At 47.6% G+C, this 23,158-nt stretch overlaps 1 protein-coding gene across 1 annotated transcript in view; it reads right to left on the bottom strand.

Moving 5' to 3' along the window:
* Positions 1-23,158, bottom strand: part of SNX30 (sorting nexin family member 30) — a 104,694-nt gene that overhangs the window by 20,616 nt on the left and 60,920 nt on the right. The window contains exon 3 of the mRNA XM_056117171.1: positions 14,737-14,847. Within this exon, the coding sequence (XP_055973146.1) occupies positions 14,737-14,847 (111 nt within the window). The remainder of the gene's footprint in view (positions 1-14,736; positions 14,848-23,158) is intronic.

Genomic DNA, 23,158 nt, shown 5'->3' with positions numbered 1-23,158 from the left:
AATTTAAGGTTTTATCAGATTCTAAAATAGCTGTTATTAAGGCAATTTTATGTTAGAGACTATTTTGTAATGTAGTGAATTTATATAAGAAAAGCAACTGCCAATATATTTTTATAGCTAATCTTTACAAATTCTAATGCTGAGTTTTTAAATGATTATTTTAAATGTTTATGTAGTTTTAGTAAAAATATTTTGCATCTCAAAGTATGATTTTTATATTATGGGAAGTAAAGTTTCTTGATTGGCTAATATTTGAATTGTAAGTTTTATATGCAACTCATCCAAAGTTTAAACCTGCTGTCGATACATCAGTGTTTAACTTCTGTATTCCAAATGACATATATTTTGAAATTGTACTGCATAACTGTTGTGCACTTCTTAACACAATATGTATCATATTGTCTATGAAATTAAAAGACATTTGATAAAGTAAAAAAAAAAGAAAATTTTTCTAAGTTGATTTTTTTCAACTTAGGTTGATGTGCAAAAAGTTGTCGGAGATGATTACACTTAGTTAAAAAGATGAGGGGCCAGAGCAATAGTACTGTGGGTCGGGTGTTTGCCTTGCACACGGTGAACCCAGGTTCAATCCCTGGCACCCAATACGGTCTCACAAAAAAAAGGTAGACTGAGAAGAGGGGCTGGATATGTAATTTGTGGTTTCCTTTACTTCCTGGAAAGCCGGCACCACTACGGGGAAAACTCCCGGGGTCTTATAACGGCTCTTATCTCAGCTACTCGAGAAGATTCCTTTGAGATAAATGCCCTTTAGAGAATTCTGTCCCTTCAGTCCCCAGTAATAGCATGTCCTGGTCAGCTTAGCATAGATGGGCAAACGTCTGTAAATGTTTGCCCTTGCTCCTCCTTTGACTGTGGGTCTAAGAGTACAAATATGGAATGCGATGAGAATCAGGTGTGTGAGCACTCCCGGCCCCACGCTTTTCTGTCTGTTTTGTTTTCTTAATCCTCATGGTATCCCATCTTCAGACTCTGCCATCGGGACAGGTCCTGATGAATGTTTAAAAGCTGTTTAAAACATGCCCCACTAGCTGCCTCGGAGCTTTTTGGAAAGCCAGGTATGAGCGGTTGTGATGGGGCGACTGAAACCTCACGGGGGTCACGAGTTGCCCCCCACGAGCGGCTGTCCAGCACAGCCATGGCTCTAGAGCCACAGAAGCCAATCTTATAATTATCTGACTCTTGGCAGAAATACTTCCGGGCTTAATAAGTAAAATATCAGAAATCCAAAATCTCGCAGCCGCGACATCATTTGGTTCTTGCAACCAGCTGTAGAAAACAAATGATTTCACAATGCCTTTTTAGCAGGTCTGATTTGGGGCTGTAAACTCTAAATAATAATGGTGCATCTTTTGTCGAAACAATGAATCTAATCATAGTAGATAGAGTGTTAACTAGAATTTATCTGCCTCACAGGCATTGGGAGGGTTGGAGGGGGTATATTGGGGTTCTTGGTGGTGAAAAATGAGTACTGGTGAAGGGAAATGTGTTTGATGATTGCATGACCGAGACTTAAACCTGAAAGCTTTGTAACTTTTACCACAGTTATTCAATAAATAAATTAACTAAAAAAAAAAAACATGCCCCACTAAAAGTTCTCTATCCTATTTAATTGAGCCAGTACTGTCAGCAACTTAAAGCTATCTCACTGACAAGGGAGCTCTGAGTTCTGACCTATTTCCATGGTCGCTTGATCAATGACTCAGTTACTAGGCCTTCCCCCTTACTTCCACCACACAGGGTAAGTGTCTCCAAATGCCTGGCTTGAAAATGCGTTGGTTATGACATAGTAAGAGAACCTTTACATTAGGAAAAGGGCAAATGATGCGCCCAGAGAGATAGGAAAGGGGCTGAGGCCTTTGCTTTGCACAGTGCAGATGCCAGCTTGATCCCCGGTACCACAAAGGGCCCCCTGAGCCCCCACAGGAGTGATTTCTGGGCTCCGAGCCAGAAGCAAACCCTGAGCACCGCCAGGTACAATCCAAAAGCAAACAAACAAAAAGGAAAAAGAATAGAAGTCGGGGAATCGTCTGCTATTTCTCCAAAGAAAGTATACAAGTGGCCAGCAGGAACAGGAAAATGCAGACATTCCCCTGTTTAGGGGGAAAAAAACCGAAGTCACAGGTGCCGTCACCTCACCCTGACCAGGCCTGTGGACGCACCCCCAAGTTCTCCCACAACGCTGCTGCCTCTGCGGCATCGCCGCACCTGGTTTATCAGCTCCCCCAAAACTGGTTCATAACCTTCCATCACATAATCGCATAACGGTATAGGCGGCACCAACAGCATGATGGTGCACATCTGTCTCCTGGCCCGCCTGGTGCCAGGAGCTTAAGCACTGACAGTGTGCGTCAACAAGTCCATTAACGACCACTCCCGCCCTTCTTGCAAGAAGTAAATGAGCACTGGTTATCCACTGATCCCCACAGGCAACATGGACCGCTCATTCTCGTGCCGTGAAGTGTGTGATCATAAACAGTCGGGACCGGGCTGGGGTGAGGTGGGCCGGGGAGGGAAGCTGGGGACACTGGTGGTGGGAAATGTATCCTGGAGAAGGGGTGGGCGTTGGAACAGTAAGTGACTGAAACCCAACCAGAACAATTTGTTAACAGTGTGTCTCACTGTGATTCAATTAAAAAAATAACATAAATGAATCCACAAAGGTCAGGGCAAAAAGTGATCAGAAAAGCTGGAATTTCTAATGTCCTTGACTGGTTTTTCTCAACTGCAGGCCACAGAGCAACACCCCCCCTCCCCACACACACACACACACACCTCACTCCCCACCCCCAACCCCGAGTCCCTAGGAAATTCCTTATGGGGACGGGGTCAGCTATCCCTAACCCATTTCCTAATTCTAATCTTCTCCATTCTCACCGTCTCCTTCAACCTTTCAGAAAATAAGCATTGTCTGTGCTTCCACTCCTGCCTTCGATTTCTCAGTCCCCAGCACAAAACCCTCTTTGGCACTGCCTCCAAATGCCGCTCACACTTGCCACTGTTACACTGCTCTGGAAAGATGATCCATGACCGTCTCCTTCCTAAAAGCAATTGATACTCCTCGGATCTTAAGACTCTTCCGGTGCCTTGTGCTCTCCACTGACCAAACTGAATTTAGGAGGAAGTTGGGAGGAACGGGAAGGAGCGGCTACACGGTCTGGGGTGCCTCATGTGAAGCCCTGGAGGCCTCAGGAAGAGCTCTCCATTCTTCAGACACAGTGCACTGATCTACTTAAACACGAAGCTTGCTACTTCCAGGAACCCCCGGGTTGTGCAAACAGAATTTCCGTCTGTATTAAGCATTATTGCTTGCCAGTGTACTCAGGGGCTCCACACAGCTGTTCCTTCTCTCGCTCAGGGTGCCTTAGAGGAGAGCACCCATCGTTAGCCTCACCCTTAGCATGAGCTTCTGGGTTGCTGTGCATGGAGGTCAGGGTTGCTGGTGATATTTACAGCCTTTAAATAATACAAGTGAGTGATAAGAAAGACCGCAAATGAAGACCTTGATACAGCTCCAAGCCATGAGAGATCATCAGATGAATGCCACACATCCTTACTAGTTTTCTTTTCCTTCCTTCCTTCCTTCCCTCCTTCCTTCCTTCCTTCCTTCCTTTCCTTCTTTTCTTCTTTCTTTCTCTTTCTTTCTTTCCTAAATTTTATTTTATTTTGCTTCTGTTTGGGGTGCACACCCAGCGATGCTCAGGACTTACTCCAGACTCCACACAGGGATCACTCATGGTGGGCTCAGGTGTTCACATGCGGTGCTGGGGACTGAACCCAAGTCAGCCGTGTGCAAGATGAGTGCCCTACCCACTGTACTATCTCTCCAGCACTCTTATTAGTTCATAAACACTGAAAATTGGAAGCATTTGGAAAGTGGACCCAACTAAAGGGGGGGACTTCATATACTTTATAAACATTTTTTATTTTTACTTTTTTATTTTGATTTATTGGTTTTGGGGCACATCCAGTGATGCTCAGGGGGGTACACCTGGTTCTGCACTCAATAATTCAGTCCTGGTGGTGCTCAGGGATCAGAGGTGATGTGAGGGTCACACCTGGGTTGGCCGCATACAAGGCAAATGCCCAACCCACTGTTCACTCCAGTCCCTGTATACTTTATATATATATATATATATATATATATATATATATATAGTCTGCAGTGCTAAAACAAAATATTTCTTTAAGAAAAATATCTGGTAATCAGATTGCATGTCCTTCTCTCCTGGAAGGGAGCATTACATGATGCTCACCATAACCATGCTGCCAGACCCTGCGCCAGGCTGTTTCACTCGGTGCCCTGGAGGGGGGCAGGTGAGATCCCTTTCCACCCCAAGGGACCCAGCCCCAGCAGCCAAAAACCTCCACAATCCAGCTGTTGACATGCTCACTGCTGTTCTCCACATGCTTGGGCCAAGCCTCTCACGTACGAGTGAATCTATTCCCAGCTTGCATGGCCACATTCGCAGCTGCACAATTCTTCAAATCACCCTACCCATACTCCAAGATTACCGCACCACATTTGATAGGGTTAAAAGTAGGAGACAAGCACTCTTAGATGGAAATATACATTTATTTTTACATAAATATGTATACACACATACACACACACATATATAAAGCACACAAGGCTCAACCTTTAACAACATGTTAGTGATCTCTTATAGAAGGGCTTAGTGGCCCCTGGGTGAAATATTGTAACCTCCACACTCTTTCCTCTAAGTATACTTTTTTGTAGCATTTTCAGTGGTTTTTCATAACACACAATACAATACAAAATATATTATTTTGGTTCTGCTTTGGGACAGGGACTGGGATTTGGGATGGAAACATCTGAAATACAGTGGTGGGAAGGTGTAATGGTGGTGGGATTGGTGTTTAAATATTAAATGTAATCAAATATTGTGAACTACTTTATAAAATAAAAAAATGAAAGAAAAAAAAGAAAAACATCTGGGAATTCCTGGGAGATGGTACAGCAATTAGGGTATATGCCGATCATGTCTGGGTTCAATTTCTAGCACCCCATTATGCCCCCACAAGTACTGAAAGGTGCGAACCTGGAGGCCCCCAGCACCACCAGGGTACCACAGGTGGCCCAATCCTCAGCCCCTTGACTGAACGTAAGGTCCAGAAAGCCAAGAATCGCCAATGGGTTTCCCCGGACCTCCTGAGCACCACTTGGGAGCCCCCCCCAATAAACCCATTTGCAGTACCATTTTATTCTCCCCAGAATGATCAAGGAAGGAAAAACAGCAAGTGTTGGCAAGTATGTGGAGGGACAGAGATGCTCGTACGCCGCTGGAGATGCTGCACGGGCAGTGTTGGGGAAAGAGCTTGGCAGGGCCTCAGAAACTTAAACATAGAATCGCCAGACGATCCTGTCATTCCATTTCTTGGTGGATAGCCAAGAGAACTGAGAGCAAGTCTTCAAACAAGAATGTTTGTTCAAGCGGTATCACGTATAATAACTGAGTCATGGAAAGGGGGGGCATAAGGAGTGATTTCTTAGTGGATATAGTTTCTTGAGATTAAAATAAAAAAAAGAGTTTCCAGAATTACACTGTGGGAGCCATCACAGAACATAGTGATTCTATTCAAAGCAACTGAGGGCCACGGATGTGGTTCAAAGGGTACAGCAGATGCCCTGCATGGTGAGGCTCTGGGTTGGATCCTTGGCACTGAGTGGCCCCCAAGCAAAACAAGGTACGAGCCCTGCGGCCACAATACCAACAACAAAAATCCACTGAACTGCACACGTGGGAACAGTGGAGTTTACTCTATGAATTTTACCTCTATTTTTTTTATGTGATGACAGGAGCAGATGTCAGAAAAAGTAGCTGTGCAGCTGACTCTGGAAATGACTCAGACAGGGCTATGAACCAAGGAAGGTGGCTGCAGAAAAGACCAGGACAGGGCCAGATAGCACAGAGGTTAGAACATTTACCTTGTGCCTGGCCAATTGTGGCTTGTCTTGTACAACTTATCTTGTACCTGGCCAACTGTCGCACCAACAGGTGTGACCCCAAACCAAAATAACAAGCAATCAAAAATAAGACCAGGCGCTTTTAGAAGGAATGTAACCCTACCTACACTTGTGATGGATCCACAAAAATGAACCTGCATTTCCAACGTCCAGAATTTGTTATATAACAAATTTCATTATTTAAATAACTTTTCTTTTTAAACACCTACATGGGTGTGAGGGAGCGAGAGGTATGGTGATGAAACAAGACTGATCATAAGCTGGCAAATGTTGAAACTGGGTGACAGGCACATGAGGGGGCAGCAACCCAGATCTCCCCTTATTATATTTAACACTTTCCATCATGGAAAAACGTAAAACTGTACGCATATAACGTTGAGCCTATAAAAATACCATTTGTAAAGCACTATAATAACCCATCAAATATATCAAGGTTTAATCTTAAAATACCTTTCTATATATAACAATTTATATATAAATTCTATATAAATCAATTTTACATGTATTGTTTACATGCCATATTAGTTTATGAAAAGTTATTTTATAATCTGGGAAATAAAATATTTTCTGTACACTGTCACTAAAAAATCAGCTGTTTCTGGGTGGGATATTTGAACAAGAATCCAATTGCTCAATACTGGAATGTCTGACTTCCTCTTGGCAGCATTAAAATTGCTCTTTTTATGCAATTCGACAAATATTTAGTATACACCCACATATGGCAAAAAAGTCTTTTGCTAACAGAAAATGTTCTTCTTAAGCAAAAATGACATACATAAAAGAGCATCAAGATCAAAAACTTTGTCTTTCTAAAGAACAATAATCTGGTTAAATTCAAAATACTTGAGAGTTCAACCATGTTCAACTATTTATAACATTATCCACTGAGTAAGCTAAAAGCATGCAGATTTAACAATACCCCAAAAATGAGGAACTAGGAAACAAAGTTAGCAATTTTAATGGATTGTTTCATATTTAGAAAAAATCCCCGCACGGCAGAGCCTGGCAAGCTCCCCGTGACGTATTCGATATGCCAGACACAGTAACAACAAAGTCTCCAATGGAGACATTGCTGGGCCCGCTCGAGCAAATCGATAATCAATAGGAGGGCCCTTACTTTATCGTTAAATTACAATTTTTTTCCTCATTAATTTCTATGAGGTCAACACTAAAAACAAAACCGGCAGCACACATACACACACACACACACACACACACGCACGCACACACACACATATACATACAAACACACACACATATAATGACAAAGCTTTTTTCATAAGAACTGAAGCAAACTTTACATTTCCGGGTGAAATGAAACCTGAGTCTAACCTCTGTGGAGTCATAATATCTATTAAAAAGCCAGCGATGCCTCAGAAAATAAAACGGTGCGGAAGCCAACCTCAAAGCTCAAAAGCAAATTAAAAACAAAGTGCCAAGCCATAATGAAGACAGTAGGCTCCAAGTATTAATTACAGGGAGTGAGAGTAAGTGGCTGGAAAGTGACAAGCACAAGCAGTGCATTTTAGAGGGTAAGACAGCATTTTACTTGATCGCTTTTTAGTTTTGGTTTGGGGCCACACTTTGCAGTGCCCAGGGCTGATGCCTGGCTCTGTGCTCAGGAATCACGCCTGGCAGAGCTCGGGGACCAGATGGGGTGACAGGGATTGAATCCGGGTCAGTCACATGCAAGGCAAGAGCCCTGCCCGCTGTACTGTCTCTTCAGTCCCCGAAATACAACATTTTGAAAGACATGCTGAGCTCTTTCTACTTTTGAAATTCCAGAAGAAAAGGCCAGAGTGACAGTACAGCAGTTGGCCGTGTGCCATGCACGTGGCAGACCCAGGTTTGATCCCTGGCACCCATCTGATCTCCTGAGCATCGACAGGAATGACCCCTGAGGGTACAGCCAGGAGGAAACCCTAAGTACCGCTGGGTGTGGCCCCAAAATGAAAAACTAAAATGAAATTCCAGAACGCAGCAACGTAAAAAGAGAAAAACACAGTTCCAAAATACAATGGGGCTGTATCGCGAGGACAGAATGTGTCAACGACACGAAGAGGGACAGGCTGGATTGAGAAAAGGGAATCAGCATCGACCATCGGGGGTGGGTTCCTCCGTCCAGCCCCGGAAGCCGCCACGATCAGAGTCGCTGGGGCTGGAATCGGGGCAGGTCTCAGCACAGCCAAGGCAGGAGAGAAACGAGAGGACCCAGGGCCTCCCCAGAGCTGGCTGCTCGCTGACGCCTTGGCGTGTGTGTCCAGGGTAGCCCAGGGAAAGTGGAAACTCGAGCTCCACAAACCTAAGTGACCGACAGAATCTGAAAGCTCAGGAATCCCTTGTGCGATTTCATGACAGCTGACCTCAGCTGACCGCAAAGGAAAACTAAGAAGCTAGAAAGAAGTAAGGTGAATGCAGCCCAGCTGCCCGTGGCTTGTGCGTGTGAGGTCCTGGGTTCAACCCCTGAGCCGCAGGGAGAGGGGAATAAGCGGAGTCGACGGTAACACACACACCCAAACATGAGTAAGGCTTTCTGGTTGGTTTGTCTTTAGGACACACCTGGCAGCACTCAGGGCTTACTCGTGCTCTGGGCTCCAGGGTCACTCCTGGTGGTGCTCGGGACCAAAGCCAGATGAGGCTCCCGCAAGACAAGAGGCTTATCTTACCTGGGACTGTCTCCCCGGCCCCAAGAGTGCCTACCTTCCACCCACTCCCAATCCTCACAACTCATTCCCCCCCAATCCTCCAGCCAATTCAAAGGATTTTGACGTTTACAGTGAAAAACCTGAAAACGTGCAAGTCCCTTGGAAATACAAGAAGCTGACTGGAAGGTGGAGACAGAGACCAGGGTACGTCCAACCAGATGCTGAAACAGTCTGCAAACCCACACTACTTCCAAGCGTGCAGGCGGGCACCAGACTAGAGAGATTCGTGGACCGAAAGGTTTAGAAATAGCCCAGAGCAACGAAACCCAAGGCACAAACTCCAATCAAGATGATTTCCTACTCATCTGTCCTTCAGAACTGAGTTTCTGAAAAAAAAAAAAAAAGTAAGATCCAGGGCTGGAGGTGGAGAGATAGACAGGGGGTATGGTGCTTGGCCTACATGCACCTGACCAGTTTTGATTCCTGGCGTCCCACATGGTCCCCTGAGCACTGCCAGAATAATTACTGCATGCAGAGCCAGGAGTCACACTTGAGCATCACTGGATGTGGCCCCCAATCCAAACCAACCAACCCAGAGTGGAGAGATCGTGCAGGAGTTAAGGCAGTTTCCTTGCAATGGCTGAGCCCCGTTTGATTCCCAGCATTGTGCAAGGTCCTGTGAGCACCTTCAGGAGTAACACCTGATCACAGAGCCAAAAGTAAATCCTGAGCACAGTCAGGTATGGCCCACCCCCAGCCCCACCAAAGTGTAATGCCACCAAGCACTGCCAGGACTCACTCTTGAGCAGAGGCCGAGAAGTAAGTCCTGAGCCCAGCCAGGTGTGGTCCCCAAGCCAAAACAAACATATAAGGGCAAGACCCACACATCTCACATCAGAATAAATTTTAGATTTAAATATTAAATAGGAAAGATCTTCATCTTTAAAATGAAGGAAAAAAAGTCACAAAAGAAAATTGAGAAGTAATACCCTAGGTTAGAAATGGGCTTTCAAGCCAGAAACCATCAAAAAACAACATGGCGAGGTGAAAAGGTGGGTTCTTTTTTTTTCTTTTCTTTCTTTTTTTTTTTAAATGGCATCAAGCTCAAGACAAAGGGCAATGGAGGGAGAAAAAAAAACAGACATTTACAGCGGGACTACTTTCCTTTGCAGGCATTGAGCCTGTACAAGCCAAAAAGAAAAAAAAAATAGAAAGATGAAAAGCCAATCCACAGAAGAAGTGCCAATAACTAAAAAAGTCATGGAAATATATTCAATGCTTTCCCTCCCGCCCCCAAGCCCCATGTAAAGAAATGAAAACTCAGAGTATAAACATGAGTGAGCTCAGAATGCATTAAAGACCAAAATGGAAGAGCTGGAACTGTAAAAATCAGGGATAGGGGAACAAATCAAGATGCTGAGGCCCACGCCTGGCAGGCACAAGATCCTGAGCTTGATGCCCAGTATCACATGTCGTGAGCATCACTGGGCGTGGCCCTGCTGGCCTCAACCCCAGATACAGACATTAAACTTCGGGCCCGATTGGCCCAGCAAGGCCAGGAGTGGGCTATGGATCCCCTAGATACGATGGAAAAAGCACAAGTAGCCAAGGTGGGGTGGAAAAATAAATCGGACTTCATCAAAACTAAAAAGCTGGTCCTTCGAGGACACCATCAGGAAAATTAAAATAACACATTAAATGTTGGGGTGGGGGGAAAGTCTTTATAATCACCATGGGTAACAAACCTATATAGATATTATGCAAAGAGCCACAGCAACTCAACAATAAAAAGACAAAGGACGAGGGCTGGAGAGAAAGCACGATGGGTAGGGTGCCTGTTCTGAAAGCATGCTGACCCGGGTTCGATCCCTGCCATCCCATATGGTTCCCTGAGTACTGCCAGGAGTAATTCCTGAGTGCAGAGACCGTAGTAACCTCTGAGCACCACCAGGTTTGGCCCCCTCGCCCCCAACACAAAACAAAAAAGACAAAGCATCTAAAGGGTCTAAAAATGGGCAAAGCACCCGACTAATAATTTATTTAAGAAAGACAACAAATGGTCCCCAAATCAGTTTTTTTTAAGTCATTGTCATTAGCTTTCAGGGAAATAAAATCAAAATCACACCATGATTCTCCACATCTTCTACAAGGGTTATAATCAAGATAGAGACAGATCTTCAGCAGGGTTGAGGGAAACTGGAGTCTCATGAACAAGAGTGGAATGAAAAAGTATCTCTGCCCAATCCCCACTTTAGAATCAGTCTAGAAGTTCCTCAGAAGGATAAGTACTAGGCTAGAGAGATGGTGCGCATAGCCTTGTCGCCTACTGGTAACAGTTTGGTCTTTGGCACAGACAAGAGTAAGCCTTGAGGGGCCTGGAACAATAGCACAGAGGGTAGAGGGTTTGTCTTGTACACGGCCTACCCGGGTTCGATTCCCAGCATCCCATATGGTCCCCTAAGTACCACTAGGAGAGATTCCTGAGTGCAGAGCCAGGAGTAACTCCTGAGCACCGCTGGGTGTGACCCAAAAAGCAAAAAAAAAAAAGAGTCGCCCCTGAGCCCATGCCAAAAATAGTCCACGAGTGCTGCTGGGTGTGCAGCAAAACTCAAATTTAATTACCTAGCTGATCTTTTTTTAAAGGTTAACCATGGGACTACCTGTGATTTCATGACTCATCTCTTAAGCAGACACCTATGAAAAGGAGTAGCACCTGATCACACGGAAACTTTACATGAACGTTTCCTAGCATGGCGCAGAATGAAATGGAAGCCACTGAAATGGCCATCCACGGAGATGGGGCAGGGGACCAGTGCTCAGCTCACGGAGAGGGTAGCAGGGCTGCAGCTCTCAGTAGGTGGACACCTGTTACTGCTGAAGGATAAAGCAGCCGAGGGCCTTTCCCTCAGCTGAGTCATGGGCGTGTTCACTCAACAGGAGAGAGCACATGACAAAGCCAGTGGAGCAAAATCGTCCTTAGCATTCCTATCTTGTTGGGACATGGTTTATGATGCAAGATTTCTGTTATTTAAAAAATATTTCCAAATAAGAGCTCGCACGTCCTTCTCTCCCGGAAGGGAACACAAAATGACGCTTACCATAACCATCCCGTCAGACCCCGCACCAGGCTGTTTCACTTGGGGCACCCCAGACGAAGGGTGGGTGAGAGCCCTCCCTGCCCCAAGGGACCCAGCCATGGCAGCTGAAAACCTCTAGAACTCAACTGTCACCATGCTCACGGCCACTCTCTACACACTCGGGCAGAGCCTCACCCACTAGTGAACCTATTCCTGGACCATGTGGCCACAAATGCAGCCGCACAACACTTCATAGGATACACCCTACCCATACTCCAAGAGTACCACACTACATTTGATGGGGTACAAAGTAGTAGGCAACCAATCTTAGAGGGAAATATTTTACAGATATATATGTATATATATATATGGGTGTATACACACACACACACACACACACAAGGCTCAACCTTTAACAAAGTGTTAGTGATCTCTTATAGAAGGTCTTAATGGTCCCTGTCGAAATAGAACAGTCTTCGGGGCTGGAGCGATAGCACAGCGGGTAGGGCGTTTGCCTTGCACGCAGCTGACCCAGGTTCAATTCCCAGCATCCCATATGGTCCCCTGAGCAGCACCACGGGTAATTCCTGAGCACAGAGCCAGGAGTAACCCCTGTGCATTGCAGGGTGTGACCCAAAAAGCAAAAAAAAAAAAAGAAAAAGAAAAAGAAATAGAACAGTCTTCACACTCTTTCCTCTAAAGATACTTTTTTGTAGCATTTTCAGCAGTTTTTCATAACAATACAAAATATATTGTTTCAGTTCTGCCTTGGGACAGGGATCGGGGTTCGGGACGGAAACATCCGAAATATTGTGGTGGGATTGGTGTTGGAATATTAAATGTAATCAAATATTGTGAACTACTTTATAAAATTTCAAAAAATTTTAAAAAAATACTTCCAAGTAAAAGGTGAAAAGCAAGTGAGCAGACAGGGGCTGGGGCTACGGCTCCATGTAGGGGACCCCCATGAACAAGGCCCTCAAATGGCCCCCAGCATAGTATGGCACCCCACCAACACCAAGTTGTGGCCTTTGCAGCCATGAGCACCCACCAGCCCAGGTGCCACTGGGGGAGTGGCCCGTGTGTGTGTGTGTGTGTGTGTGTGTGTGTGTGTGCGTGTATCTGAAGTGAAGCTGAGGACGAGGCTCAAATGGTAAAGCACAGTTGCTTGTATGCACAGGTTACTTGTATCCTCGGATTCCCTCCCCGGCAGTGCACAGTCCCACAAACTCCACCAGATGTGGCCCCCGATGGCCCCCAAAGCACGTCTGGGAGCACAGCCCTCAAAATAAATAAAATTGGTTCAAGGAAGTGAACAGACAATTCAAGGGGGTCACTCATGAGTATAGAACCAGAAATAGCCCCAGAGCACCATTGGGTGCAGCCCAAACACCAAAAAAAGCATAACAAAGACAAGGGCACTTTCTACCCCCTGTCTTTACCCTGACCAAACAAACAAACAAACAAACAAACAAAAAAAACAGTTACGGAGGCCCTGGTACACTTTGGCAATTCTGGAAAATCTGGTCTCCTTCAAGTAAGGCTTCAGCCTCGACCCAGAGGTGCGGCTATGGTTCTCCAGCAGGTGCCGCTGTCAAACCTCTGATCTTCACCAAAATGCAGTTCCAACAGCTGCCGGGAGGCGGAACACAGCTCCCTCCCTCCCTCCCGCAGAGGGAGGCCTAAAGCAGGGGTCCGTGACCACGGGGCCACAGCGCTTGCACAGTGCTGGGCTTCGCCTTGATTCTCCCAGTCCCTGGTCAGGGATGCAGGGCAGGTGCAGTCTGCAGGTGTATAAAGTCTGGAGGATGCTGGGCTCTAGAGCAACTAACCTCGAGAGCAACTAACTCCTAAAAGGTCGAGCTTCGAAAGGGGAAAGAAAAAAGTGGCAAAACCGGCAAGCATTGTCACCAGGGGCCGGACCAATAGTATAGCAGGTTGGGTGCCTGCCTTGCACACAAAGTGTGCTCAATATTCTATTTTGTTTGGGCTTTTGTTTGTCTGTCTCTGGTCCCTCTGGTTTGATTTTTTTTTTTTTTTTTTTTTTTGCTTTTTGGGTCACACCTGGTGATGCACAGGGGTTACTCCTGGCTCTACACTCAGGTGTTACTCCTGGCGGTGCTCAGGGGACCATATAGGATGCTGGGAATCGAACCCGGGTCGGCCACATGCAAGGCAAACGCCCTACCCGCTGTGCTATCTCTCCAGCCCCCTGGTTTGATTTCTGAACGTGCAGATAGAAGCAAGAGATGAACAATATGCCACTCCAAATGAGGTGGCGGTTTAATTTTTTTAAAAAGAATTTAAATTTTATTTTCATAAAGTTGTTCACAATAATGGTTTGCTTGGGGGGGGGCATCACACCCAGAGATGCTCAGGGGTTGAGTCCTGGCTCTGCACTCAGGAGTAACTCCTGGCAGTGCTTGTGGGACCATAGGGGACGCCAGGGATCGAACCTAGGTTGGCTGCATGCAAGGCAAACGCCCTCCCCACTGGACTATCACTCCAGCCCCAGTGGTTTGCTTTTTTAAAAAAAATAACTGGTTGTCCGGAGGGGGAGCTTGACTGCTCCTCCCTGAGTCCCCAGGTCTACAGGGAGCCCCACAGGCTGTGGTGAAAGCATCGTTCTCCATGTGGGGGGACGGGGGGGGGCAGAGATGCAAAAGTCAAGAATAATCTGTCAACAAAGGAACAAATTTGCTGAAGGCGGCAGCAAACAGGCACTGGAGAAAGGGAGAGAAAGGGACAGTCACACTGCAACTCCACCCCAGCCCCACTTGAGGAAAGGGCATTCTGGATAGTAAGTCAGAAATTAAAACCCAGAAGGCAAAATGTCCTGAAGCCTATCCAAAAATAGGTTTTGCCTACATCTGCTGGGCAAATCAGGCGTCGAATGGAAGGCAGGCAGGGTTCGCCTGTCTCCTGAAAGGGCGGGAGCGGAGAGAAGGGTTTCAAGGAAGGTAATGCAGGGAAAGTGAGTAACAAGTGGTCATGACTTAGTACCTACGGGAATGAGATGAGTGGGCTGGGATTCTTCGAGCTTGTTTCTCAGCCAGTCGAAATCCTGGTATCTTCGACGAACAGAGTATTCTGGGAGGTCAAACTCCACCCGCGTACTCTGCAAAGAAGAGGAACAAAATCAGCACAGGGGACCAGGACAGCTCTTGGCAGAAGGGAAGGAAAAAGCTCTCTCTGGAAAAGGCCAACCCGGGCAAGGTCACACGTTCCTTCCATCGAACGCGGCTGGCAGATTGCTGGGCTTACCCGCCCAGAATTCCAACTCCGGGGCCAGGGGGCCCAGCCCAAAATTCCAGGGTCTGGATTGAAGATTCTACCCTCAGGAAACGGAACTCACTTGTCCTCGGGAACTGTTTAGAAACACTTGATTCACTCCTTCGGGTGGAACTGGGCTTTGCTTCCAGGACAACCCCACTAAGGAACTTGCTAAATGCACTTCTGTAAATCTGTTAGAAGACATGATGTCTCCGCCTTCTGCTAAATCTGCTGACAAGATTCAGCAGAGGGGAAACAAACAGGCCAAAAAGAGAGAGCAAATCCTCCAGGAAACAGACTAGAGGGAACAGAAGAGATGTTGCTCTGACCGGCACATTCTTACAGACCCATAACTTTAATGCTGTATTTTAGAAGTACAGGAAAAATACCTCTCACTGTCACTGTCACTGTCCTCCCGTTGATCGTCGATTTGCTCGAGCGGGCCCAGTAACGTCTCCATTGGAGACTTTGTTGTTACTGTGTTTGGCATCTCGAATACGTCACGGGGAGCTTGCCAGGCTCTGCCGAGCGGGCGAGAGACTCTCGGTAGCTTGCCGGGAGCGAAATATTAAAATGTCATTGTATGGGATTACCCATTCCCTTTAATTTTTTTTAAGTTTTCTGAATTATGATTAATAATAAAAACTGGTTTTAAAATGAATTTATACTAAAGCAAGATGTTTACCTACTAGTTAGCCCCAAACTAAAGCAATATCTCAGGTAAATCATTTTCCTGTACGATACAAGGGTCTATACAATAGCCAGTATAGAAACTAAAGTGCAAGGGGAAAATGGCTTGAGCTACGTTTTACAAATTTACTCTTGCAAGCCAAAAGTCTGCTGAATCCACAATACCAGGAAAACCTTAAAAACACATGAACAAGAGCCATCAATCAAAAAAAAAAAAGCTGGGGACAACTCTGGCACAGAAAACTATAATCTCACACTCCCCTGGGGCCTCTGCCTGGATCCCAGCCCTTTGAGCTGTTTTACTTAGATTTACAGTATATTAAGTATATATTATTAATAAATCACTGTCACCGTCCTCCCGTTGTTCATCAATTTGCTCGAGCGGGCCCAGTAACGTCTCCATTGGAGACTTTGTTGCTACTGTGTCTGGCATATCGAATACTCTCGGTAGCTTGCCGGGCTCTCCGAGAGGGGCGGAGGAATCGAACTCGGGTCGACCATGTTGGCTGCGTGCAAGGCAAACGCCCTACTGCTGTGCTCTCGCTCCAGCCCATTATTAATAAACACAATATATAATTATACAGTACACTCTATTAAGTATATTTTATATTTGCAATATATTAAATATATATTGACGTTATATTTACATCCTGGGTCTTCCGTATAAGTCTTAAGAGAAAACAGCAAAGTTAACTATACATACAGCAAAGTTAATCATACATACATTATTATTTCATTTGTCTTTAAAACGGAGTTCAATATAAAAAATCTAGACTCGATCACAACTGTACTCTTGACAGTCACCCTTGTATCTGCCCCTTTATTGCTTGGGGGGGGGGCTGGGGGGGGGCAGTGACAGGCACCTCACCAGCGTGACTGTGGTGCTCACTGGAGGCTGTGTACGCTGGTGCTGGTGGTGCACACAAGCTCACTCAGGGGGGGCGCTCACACACGTTCTGCCTGGGGGCTTTGCCCGGGGTCACACTCTTAACCACCACACATCTTTAGCTGGGGTGCTTGCCGGGGGCAGCGTCATTTTTGAGCAGTGGGGTGCTCTCTCTCTCTCACACACACACACACACACACACACACGCACACGCATACTCACACATCTGGCTGTGTGACAAAGAGTAAACACTCTGTTGCAGGACCAGAGGTTCCAGGTAGTGCTCCTGCTGGGACGGTGCTCAGTGACTGGGAGTGGCCCCAGGATCAAACTCAGGACCTTATGCTTGCAGGGCAGGTGGTTTTAGCCCCCAGGAAACCACCCCACCCCACCCATATTCACATCATATCATATTCATTCAGACCTTTATAATCTCCTCTCTCTCTCTCTCAAACACACACACACACACACACACACACACACACTTCCCGTTTTTAAAGCCCCTGTAATGGCTAGGAGGACTGGTCAATGATTGGAATCAACCACACGTGTGTGTGTGTGGGGGGGGGGGGGGGGGGGCGGGGGGGGAGGGGGGAGGCTCAGGTGGATAAGATAGAGAAGAGACCACTGTGACAGCTGGAATGATCACGCTGAACAAAAACTGAGTGTTTAAATAGGTATGGAAGAGATAGTCCTGATAACCTTTCAATATCTGTATTGATAACCACAATGCCCCAAAGGGGAGGGGGAGAGACAGAGACAGAGACAGAGACAGACAGAGAGAAGAGAGAGAGAGAGAGAGAGAGAGAGAGAGAGAGAGAGAAGAAAGTCTGGGCTGGTACTCCAGCCCAGCAGAGTGGGCAGGGCATTTGCCTTGCACGCGGCTGACCTGGGTTCGATACCCAGCATTCCATTCTAAAAAAGAAAAAAAATAGAAAAGTGCCAGCCATAGAGGCAGGCAGGGAGTGGCAGACGGGTGGTGATGGGAGGGAACCTGGGGACACTGGTGCTGGGAAACATACACTGGTGAGGAGATGGGTGTTGGAATACTGTGTGACTGAAACCTAATCATGAACAGCTTTGTAACGGTCTATCTCACTATTCAATAAATATTAATTTTTTTAAACCCCTGTAAGGGCTTTTCATCATTCATTCATCATCCTGTTAATCGTCGATTGCCTCGAGCAGGCCCCAGTAACGTCTCTTTCATCCTAGCCCTGAGAATATATTCAAGGCTCTTTAGGAGAATGAGACCCATCATTGTTACTGGTATTTGGCATATTTGGTACGCCACGGGGAGTTTGCCAGACTCTGCCCTGTGGGCAGGCTACATTCGATAGCCTGCAAGTTTGTCCAGATGTTCTGATAAGATGTCGCGCGGCCACGAATGCGGCCGCGTGGTTCCGGGAGCTGCATTTTGTAGTCTCTGAGTCTTGGCCGCTGATGGGATTACACGGCGCCAGGGGGCCAGGTGGTGGGTGTGACCCCCGCCTACTGGAATTTGGAGGATCTGGGTGGAGGATGCTCGACTCCAATTCGAGTAGGCTTGGAGATCTCGGCCCCGGAACCCGCGTGGCTTTGTCCCTCTGCCAGTACCTTCATGTGTGCGGAGAGTGGTCTCAGCATGGTGGTGGCTGGTCCTGGAGGTCTTCGGCTGCTGGAGCCCTGGTCGGGGTGGGGAGGAAAGCTCAACCCGCTCCCCTCCAAGGGACCCCGGTGAGGAACAGCCAGGCGCACACATGAAGGTACTGGCAGAGGGACAAAGCCACGCGGGTTCCGGGGCCGAGATCTCCAAGCCTACTCGAATTGGAGTCGAGCATCTTCCACCCAGATCCTCCAAATTCCAGTAGGCGGGGGTCACACCCACCACCTGGCCCCCTGGCGCCGTGTAATCCCATCAGCGGCCAAGACTCAGAGACTACAAAATGCAGCTCCCGGACGAGACCAGTGCAGTAAGGGCTTATGGGACTTAATAGAGAAAATTTGTCTGATGTTTTGAAAAGTGAAGACATTAAAAAAATATATCATCGAGCTAGAAAGTAGGGTGCTCCCACGCTGAACCAATATTTATTTTACTTTTACCACAACTTGTTCTAGAAAATACACCCTGGTATGTAAATACAACCAAATGACATAAATTAGAAGTAGGTGAGAGAGACGGAGAGGAAACAAGGACAGCCAGGAACTGCGGCTCCAGCAGGAGGCAGGGACAGCGCGCACCAGGAAAGCCAGCACGTGTGCTGAAACTGGGCCACAGGCCCGCCTGGGAAGTTCCAGGCAGAAACCCAGGCAGTGAGGAGGCTCCCGGCGTTCCAGAAAGACGCGGGACAGGGCGGTTCAACTACAAGTTGGGAAGAATTTCTCCTCTGAGACAGTCCAGGCCCAACCTACAAAGGAAAATGAAGGCGATACCTTTTGTGCTGGGCACAAAACAAAGAAAGAACGAGAAGGGCCATTCCACAAGCCGAGACGGTCTCGAGTCCCGCATCTGCCCCTTCTGGCTCCGCTGTGGAGAACGCCCAACGAAGGTCTCTGGCGGCCAGAGAACGGCGCTGAATTTTTGGGTCCACAAAGAGGTCGCCGGCGGCCCGGAGGACCATCATTTTTACGAGCGCTCCAGGTGAATCTGCGCTTTGGTCATCTCTAAGCATCCCGGTCAGTTGGGTTGGGTCTGAGTTTTGGTTTGGGGGCCACACACGAGCATCAGGGGTGCTAAGGACTGAACTGGGACTCCCACATATGCTCCAGCCCTTTGAGCGAACTCCCCAGCCCTTGATGTGTGTGTTTTTTAATGTATTACAGCTAGTATGTTTATAAGGGTGTTAACAGCTACGGCTTAGTGAACACATTTACACATTTACCTCATCACCACCAAAGTGTCACGTCTTGTCCACCCTAGATTTATTTTTAAATTCAACACTCTGAAACCCTAAACATGCGAGCTACCACGTGTCAATCCACCCCCCACCCCGCCGAGCACCTGGTCCTCTGGGCTCTTCCTCCTGGAGCTTAAGCACCCCCATGCCACAGCCTGGCGCTGCCGCTGCAGAACTTGGCCGCCGTCCAAAATCCACATTGGCTCACTCCAGAGAGATCAAAAGCTTCATGAGAAATGTCTCCTCCTGGGACGCCGGTGCCCAGGTGCAAACTGAGTCCATCCCAGCCGGGCTAACCCACGGATGGGCGCAACAGAGCCGCTGCCCCGTGCCTCATGCCGCAGAGTGACCTTCCACCCTTCCTCTGTCCACCCTCTCCCTCCTTTGCCACCAAGTCTGCAGACTTTTTACCAACCTCAAGCCCCACTTTAACCCCTGGCCCCTCATTCTCCGTGGAAGGCCAATCTTTTCATGGAGAAAACTGCAGATGGACGCAGAGGACACCTCCACTTTCTGCCCTAGAGAGCAAGACTTCCTCTGAAAACAATGAACATGCCCCCCCACCTCCAGAGGCTGTTCCCGCCTTGCTTCAGAACAATCACCATCCTTCTCAGGGGCTCCCCCAATGCTCCCTCCTCTAATCATCAACACTGTCCACCAATCAAGTCTCTCAAACTTAAAAAAAAAAAAACAACCCAAGTGCCTGAGAACAGACTGGAATAAGGAAGCCATGGTACATCTACACAATGGAACACTACGACACTCTACAGCTGTTAGGAAAAAATGAGGTCATGAGATCCGCTTATACGTGGATGGACATGGAGAGTGTCATACCGAGTAAAGTCAGTCAGAGGGAGAGGGTCAGACATAGAATGATCATACTCACTTGTAGTATTTAAAAGAAGAAACAAACAAAACTCGTAGTATGTGAATAAAACGCAAAGACAGCAGAAACAAGGGCCAGGAGGACTGGGCTGTGATAGGAAACCTGCCACGAAGAAGGCTGAAGGGTGCAATAAGGACTAAGGGTGCTGTCAGGACTGAGAAGGGACCAGGAGAGTTGAAAATGATCACTCTGGACAAGAACTGAGTGATGAAAGGAGGTAAAGGGATATGCGTGATGCCCTTTCAGTAATAGGATTGCGAACCACAGTGCCTAAAAGGAAAATGAGAGAGAGAGAGAGAGAGAGAGAGAGAGAGAGAGAGAGAGAGAGAGAGAGAACCTGACAGGCTGGAGGACTGGCAGGAGGGGAGCTGGGGACACTGGTGGTGGGAAATGTGCACTGGTGAAGGGAGCGGTGCTGGAACACTGTACGACTGAGATTATGAACAACTTTGTTATAGCCCGCATGGCAGAGCCTGGCAAGCTGCCCGTGATTTATTGAATATGCCAAACACAGTAACAACAAGTCCCACGATGGAGATGTTACTGGGCCCGCTCGAGCAAATCGATGTATAATGGGAGGACCGTGACCGTTTGTTCTAGCTGTGTATCTCACAGTGATTCAATTAAAAACAAGTCACTGTCACTGTCCTCCCGTTGTTCATCGATTTGCTCGAGCGGGCCCAGTAACATCTCCATTGTGACAACTGTTACTGTGTTTGGCAGATCGAAAGCATCACGGGGAGCTTGCCAGGCTTTGCCGTGCAGACAAGACACTCTCGGTAGCTTGCCGGGCTCTCCCCGAGGGGCGGAGGAATCGAACTCAGGTCAGCCGGGTTGGCCGCTTGCAAGGCAAATGCCTAACTCCGCTGTGCTATCGCTCCAGCCCAATTAAAAACAAACAAACAAAAAAAACATTGTTGGGTTCAATCAGGCTGAGGCTGAGGTAACAGATCATGGTTCAGCTTGTGAAGTGTAACTGAATGCGGGGGGGTCCTGTAATATCTGGCCTTGTGAAGGATTTCTGAGCACGCCACAACTGAAAAGTGAGTCCAAAATCAACTGTGTCATGAATTCCCAGTGTCGCTCACCAGAGCTGCAACTCTCCAGCACAAAAGGGGGTCGTGAGTGGACAAGAGTAAAAAGTCCAGAGCTACAGTGCTGAGGGCCCCCCCACCCGGGAACGTCTTTTGCAAGTATCGCAGGGGACAGATGTGGATTCAAGTTCGAGCTCCCCCGTGAACCAGCTGCATGTCCTTGAGCAATGTCCTTGATGCATGTGTCTCAGTGTCCTTGTCCTTGATGTGTGTGTGTGTGTGTGTGTGTGTCTCAGTTTCCTCCTCGGCAAAATAAGAAATGTCCCCAGCGCTTATTACTTCAGTAAGTGTGAGGATCAACGGATGATGGATCAAAGCACTCGGCATTAAATAACGCCGGCTCACCCATGCGGCAGGGCAGGGCGGCACCAGCTTAGACGTGCAGCATAAACAGGTACGTGTAGCGGCACTGACGCACACAATGCTCACAACACGGCCTGCGAGAACTGGCAGCAGAGAGAGACAAATAGTCCCCAAAGAGATGAATCGAGTGATTCTTTCTGGCTAGAGCGCTTAGAGATAGATGTTGCTTGTTTTTTGTTCCTTTGTTTCTTTTGCCCTCTCGGAGAGCCTGGCAAGCTACCGAGAGGATCTCGCCCGCACAGCAAAGCCTGGCAAGCTCCCCGTGACGTATTCGATATGCCAGACACAGTAACAACAAAGTCTCCAATGGAGACGTTACTGGGCCCGCTCGAGCAAATCGACGATCAACGGGAGGGCCTTTACCTTTACCTTTTTTACCTTTGTTTCTTTTGAGAGGGTGGGGGGATTCCTGACAGAATCCAAAGAGCTTATACAATCCTCTCTGTGGGTTGTTTTTTGGGTTTGGGGTCACTCCCAGACATGCTCACGGGTTACTCCTGGGGGTGCTCAGGGGACCCTGTGGGATGCTGGGAAATGAACCCAGGTAGGCCGTGTGCAAGGCCACCCCCCCACCCGCTGTGCCATGGCTCCAGCCCTCATCTGTGGGGTTTCACAGACACGTGCCTTACTCTTCTGCGCTAGCCTCTTAAGCACCGAGTCACCCTTCAGAGGGCAGAGAAACGGGAGATACGTGTTCATTCATTTTTCCCCCATTTTATTGGCGTTTTCTAAGCTATAATGACCACGTATAACTTAAAATAATAATAAAAAAAAAGGTTCCTATAGCAAAAGAAAACGAAAAGGACCTGGGCTGCAGATAGGACAGGATTAAAGCACATGCCACGCATGCGGATCACCCTGGCTTATCCCTGGCACCACAGAGTTCCGTAGGCATTACTGGGTACAGCCCCTGAGGCCACTCCAGATCAGCTGGGCAGCCCTGGTGTCCCCTGGCACGGCAAGGTCCTCACACTGAACTACCAGCTTGGCTGGCTGAGAATCAGTGGGAAGGGCGCTTGGGTCTCTCGAAGGACCACTTGGGGGACACCCACCCACCCTCCCCCCAAAAAGTACAGCACAGGTACTAACTAATTATGACGGTGCTAACTTTCTAGGAAGCTGAGAGAAAGCTGCCAGGACCCGGGGGCTCTGAGGCCTCACTGGAGAGACCAGACAGCAGAGGCTGAGCGCGGGGCGGAGACAGATTTGTCTGTTTTGGCGCACAGCCCAGGGCTCTCACAGAGCCGCCAAAGGCGTGCTGGACTTTGGCCCGCTCTGATAATCAGGAATTTAAATTAGGGCAGGGAAGTCAGAGCTCAGAGCAATCAAGAATTTAAACAACCTTGTCCTCTGACCACTAA

The sequence above is a fragment of the Sorex fumeus genome, unplaced genomic scaffold (genome assembly GCF_029834395.1).
Source record: "Sorex fumeus unplaced genomic scaffold, SorFum_2.1 ptg000034l, whole genome shotgun sequence".
Lineage (NCBI taxonomy): Eukaryota > Metazoa > Chordata > Mammalia > Eulipotyphla > Soricidae > Sorex > Sorex fumeus.
The sequence above is the reverse complement of the archived record's forward strand: the minus strand, read 5'-3'. Positions and strand labels throughout refer to the sequence as shown.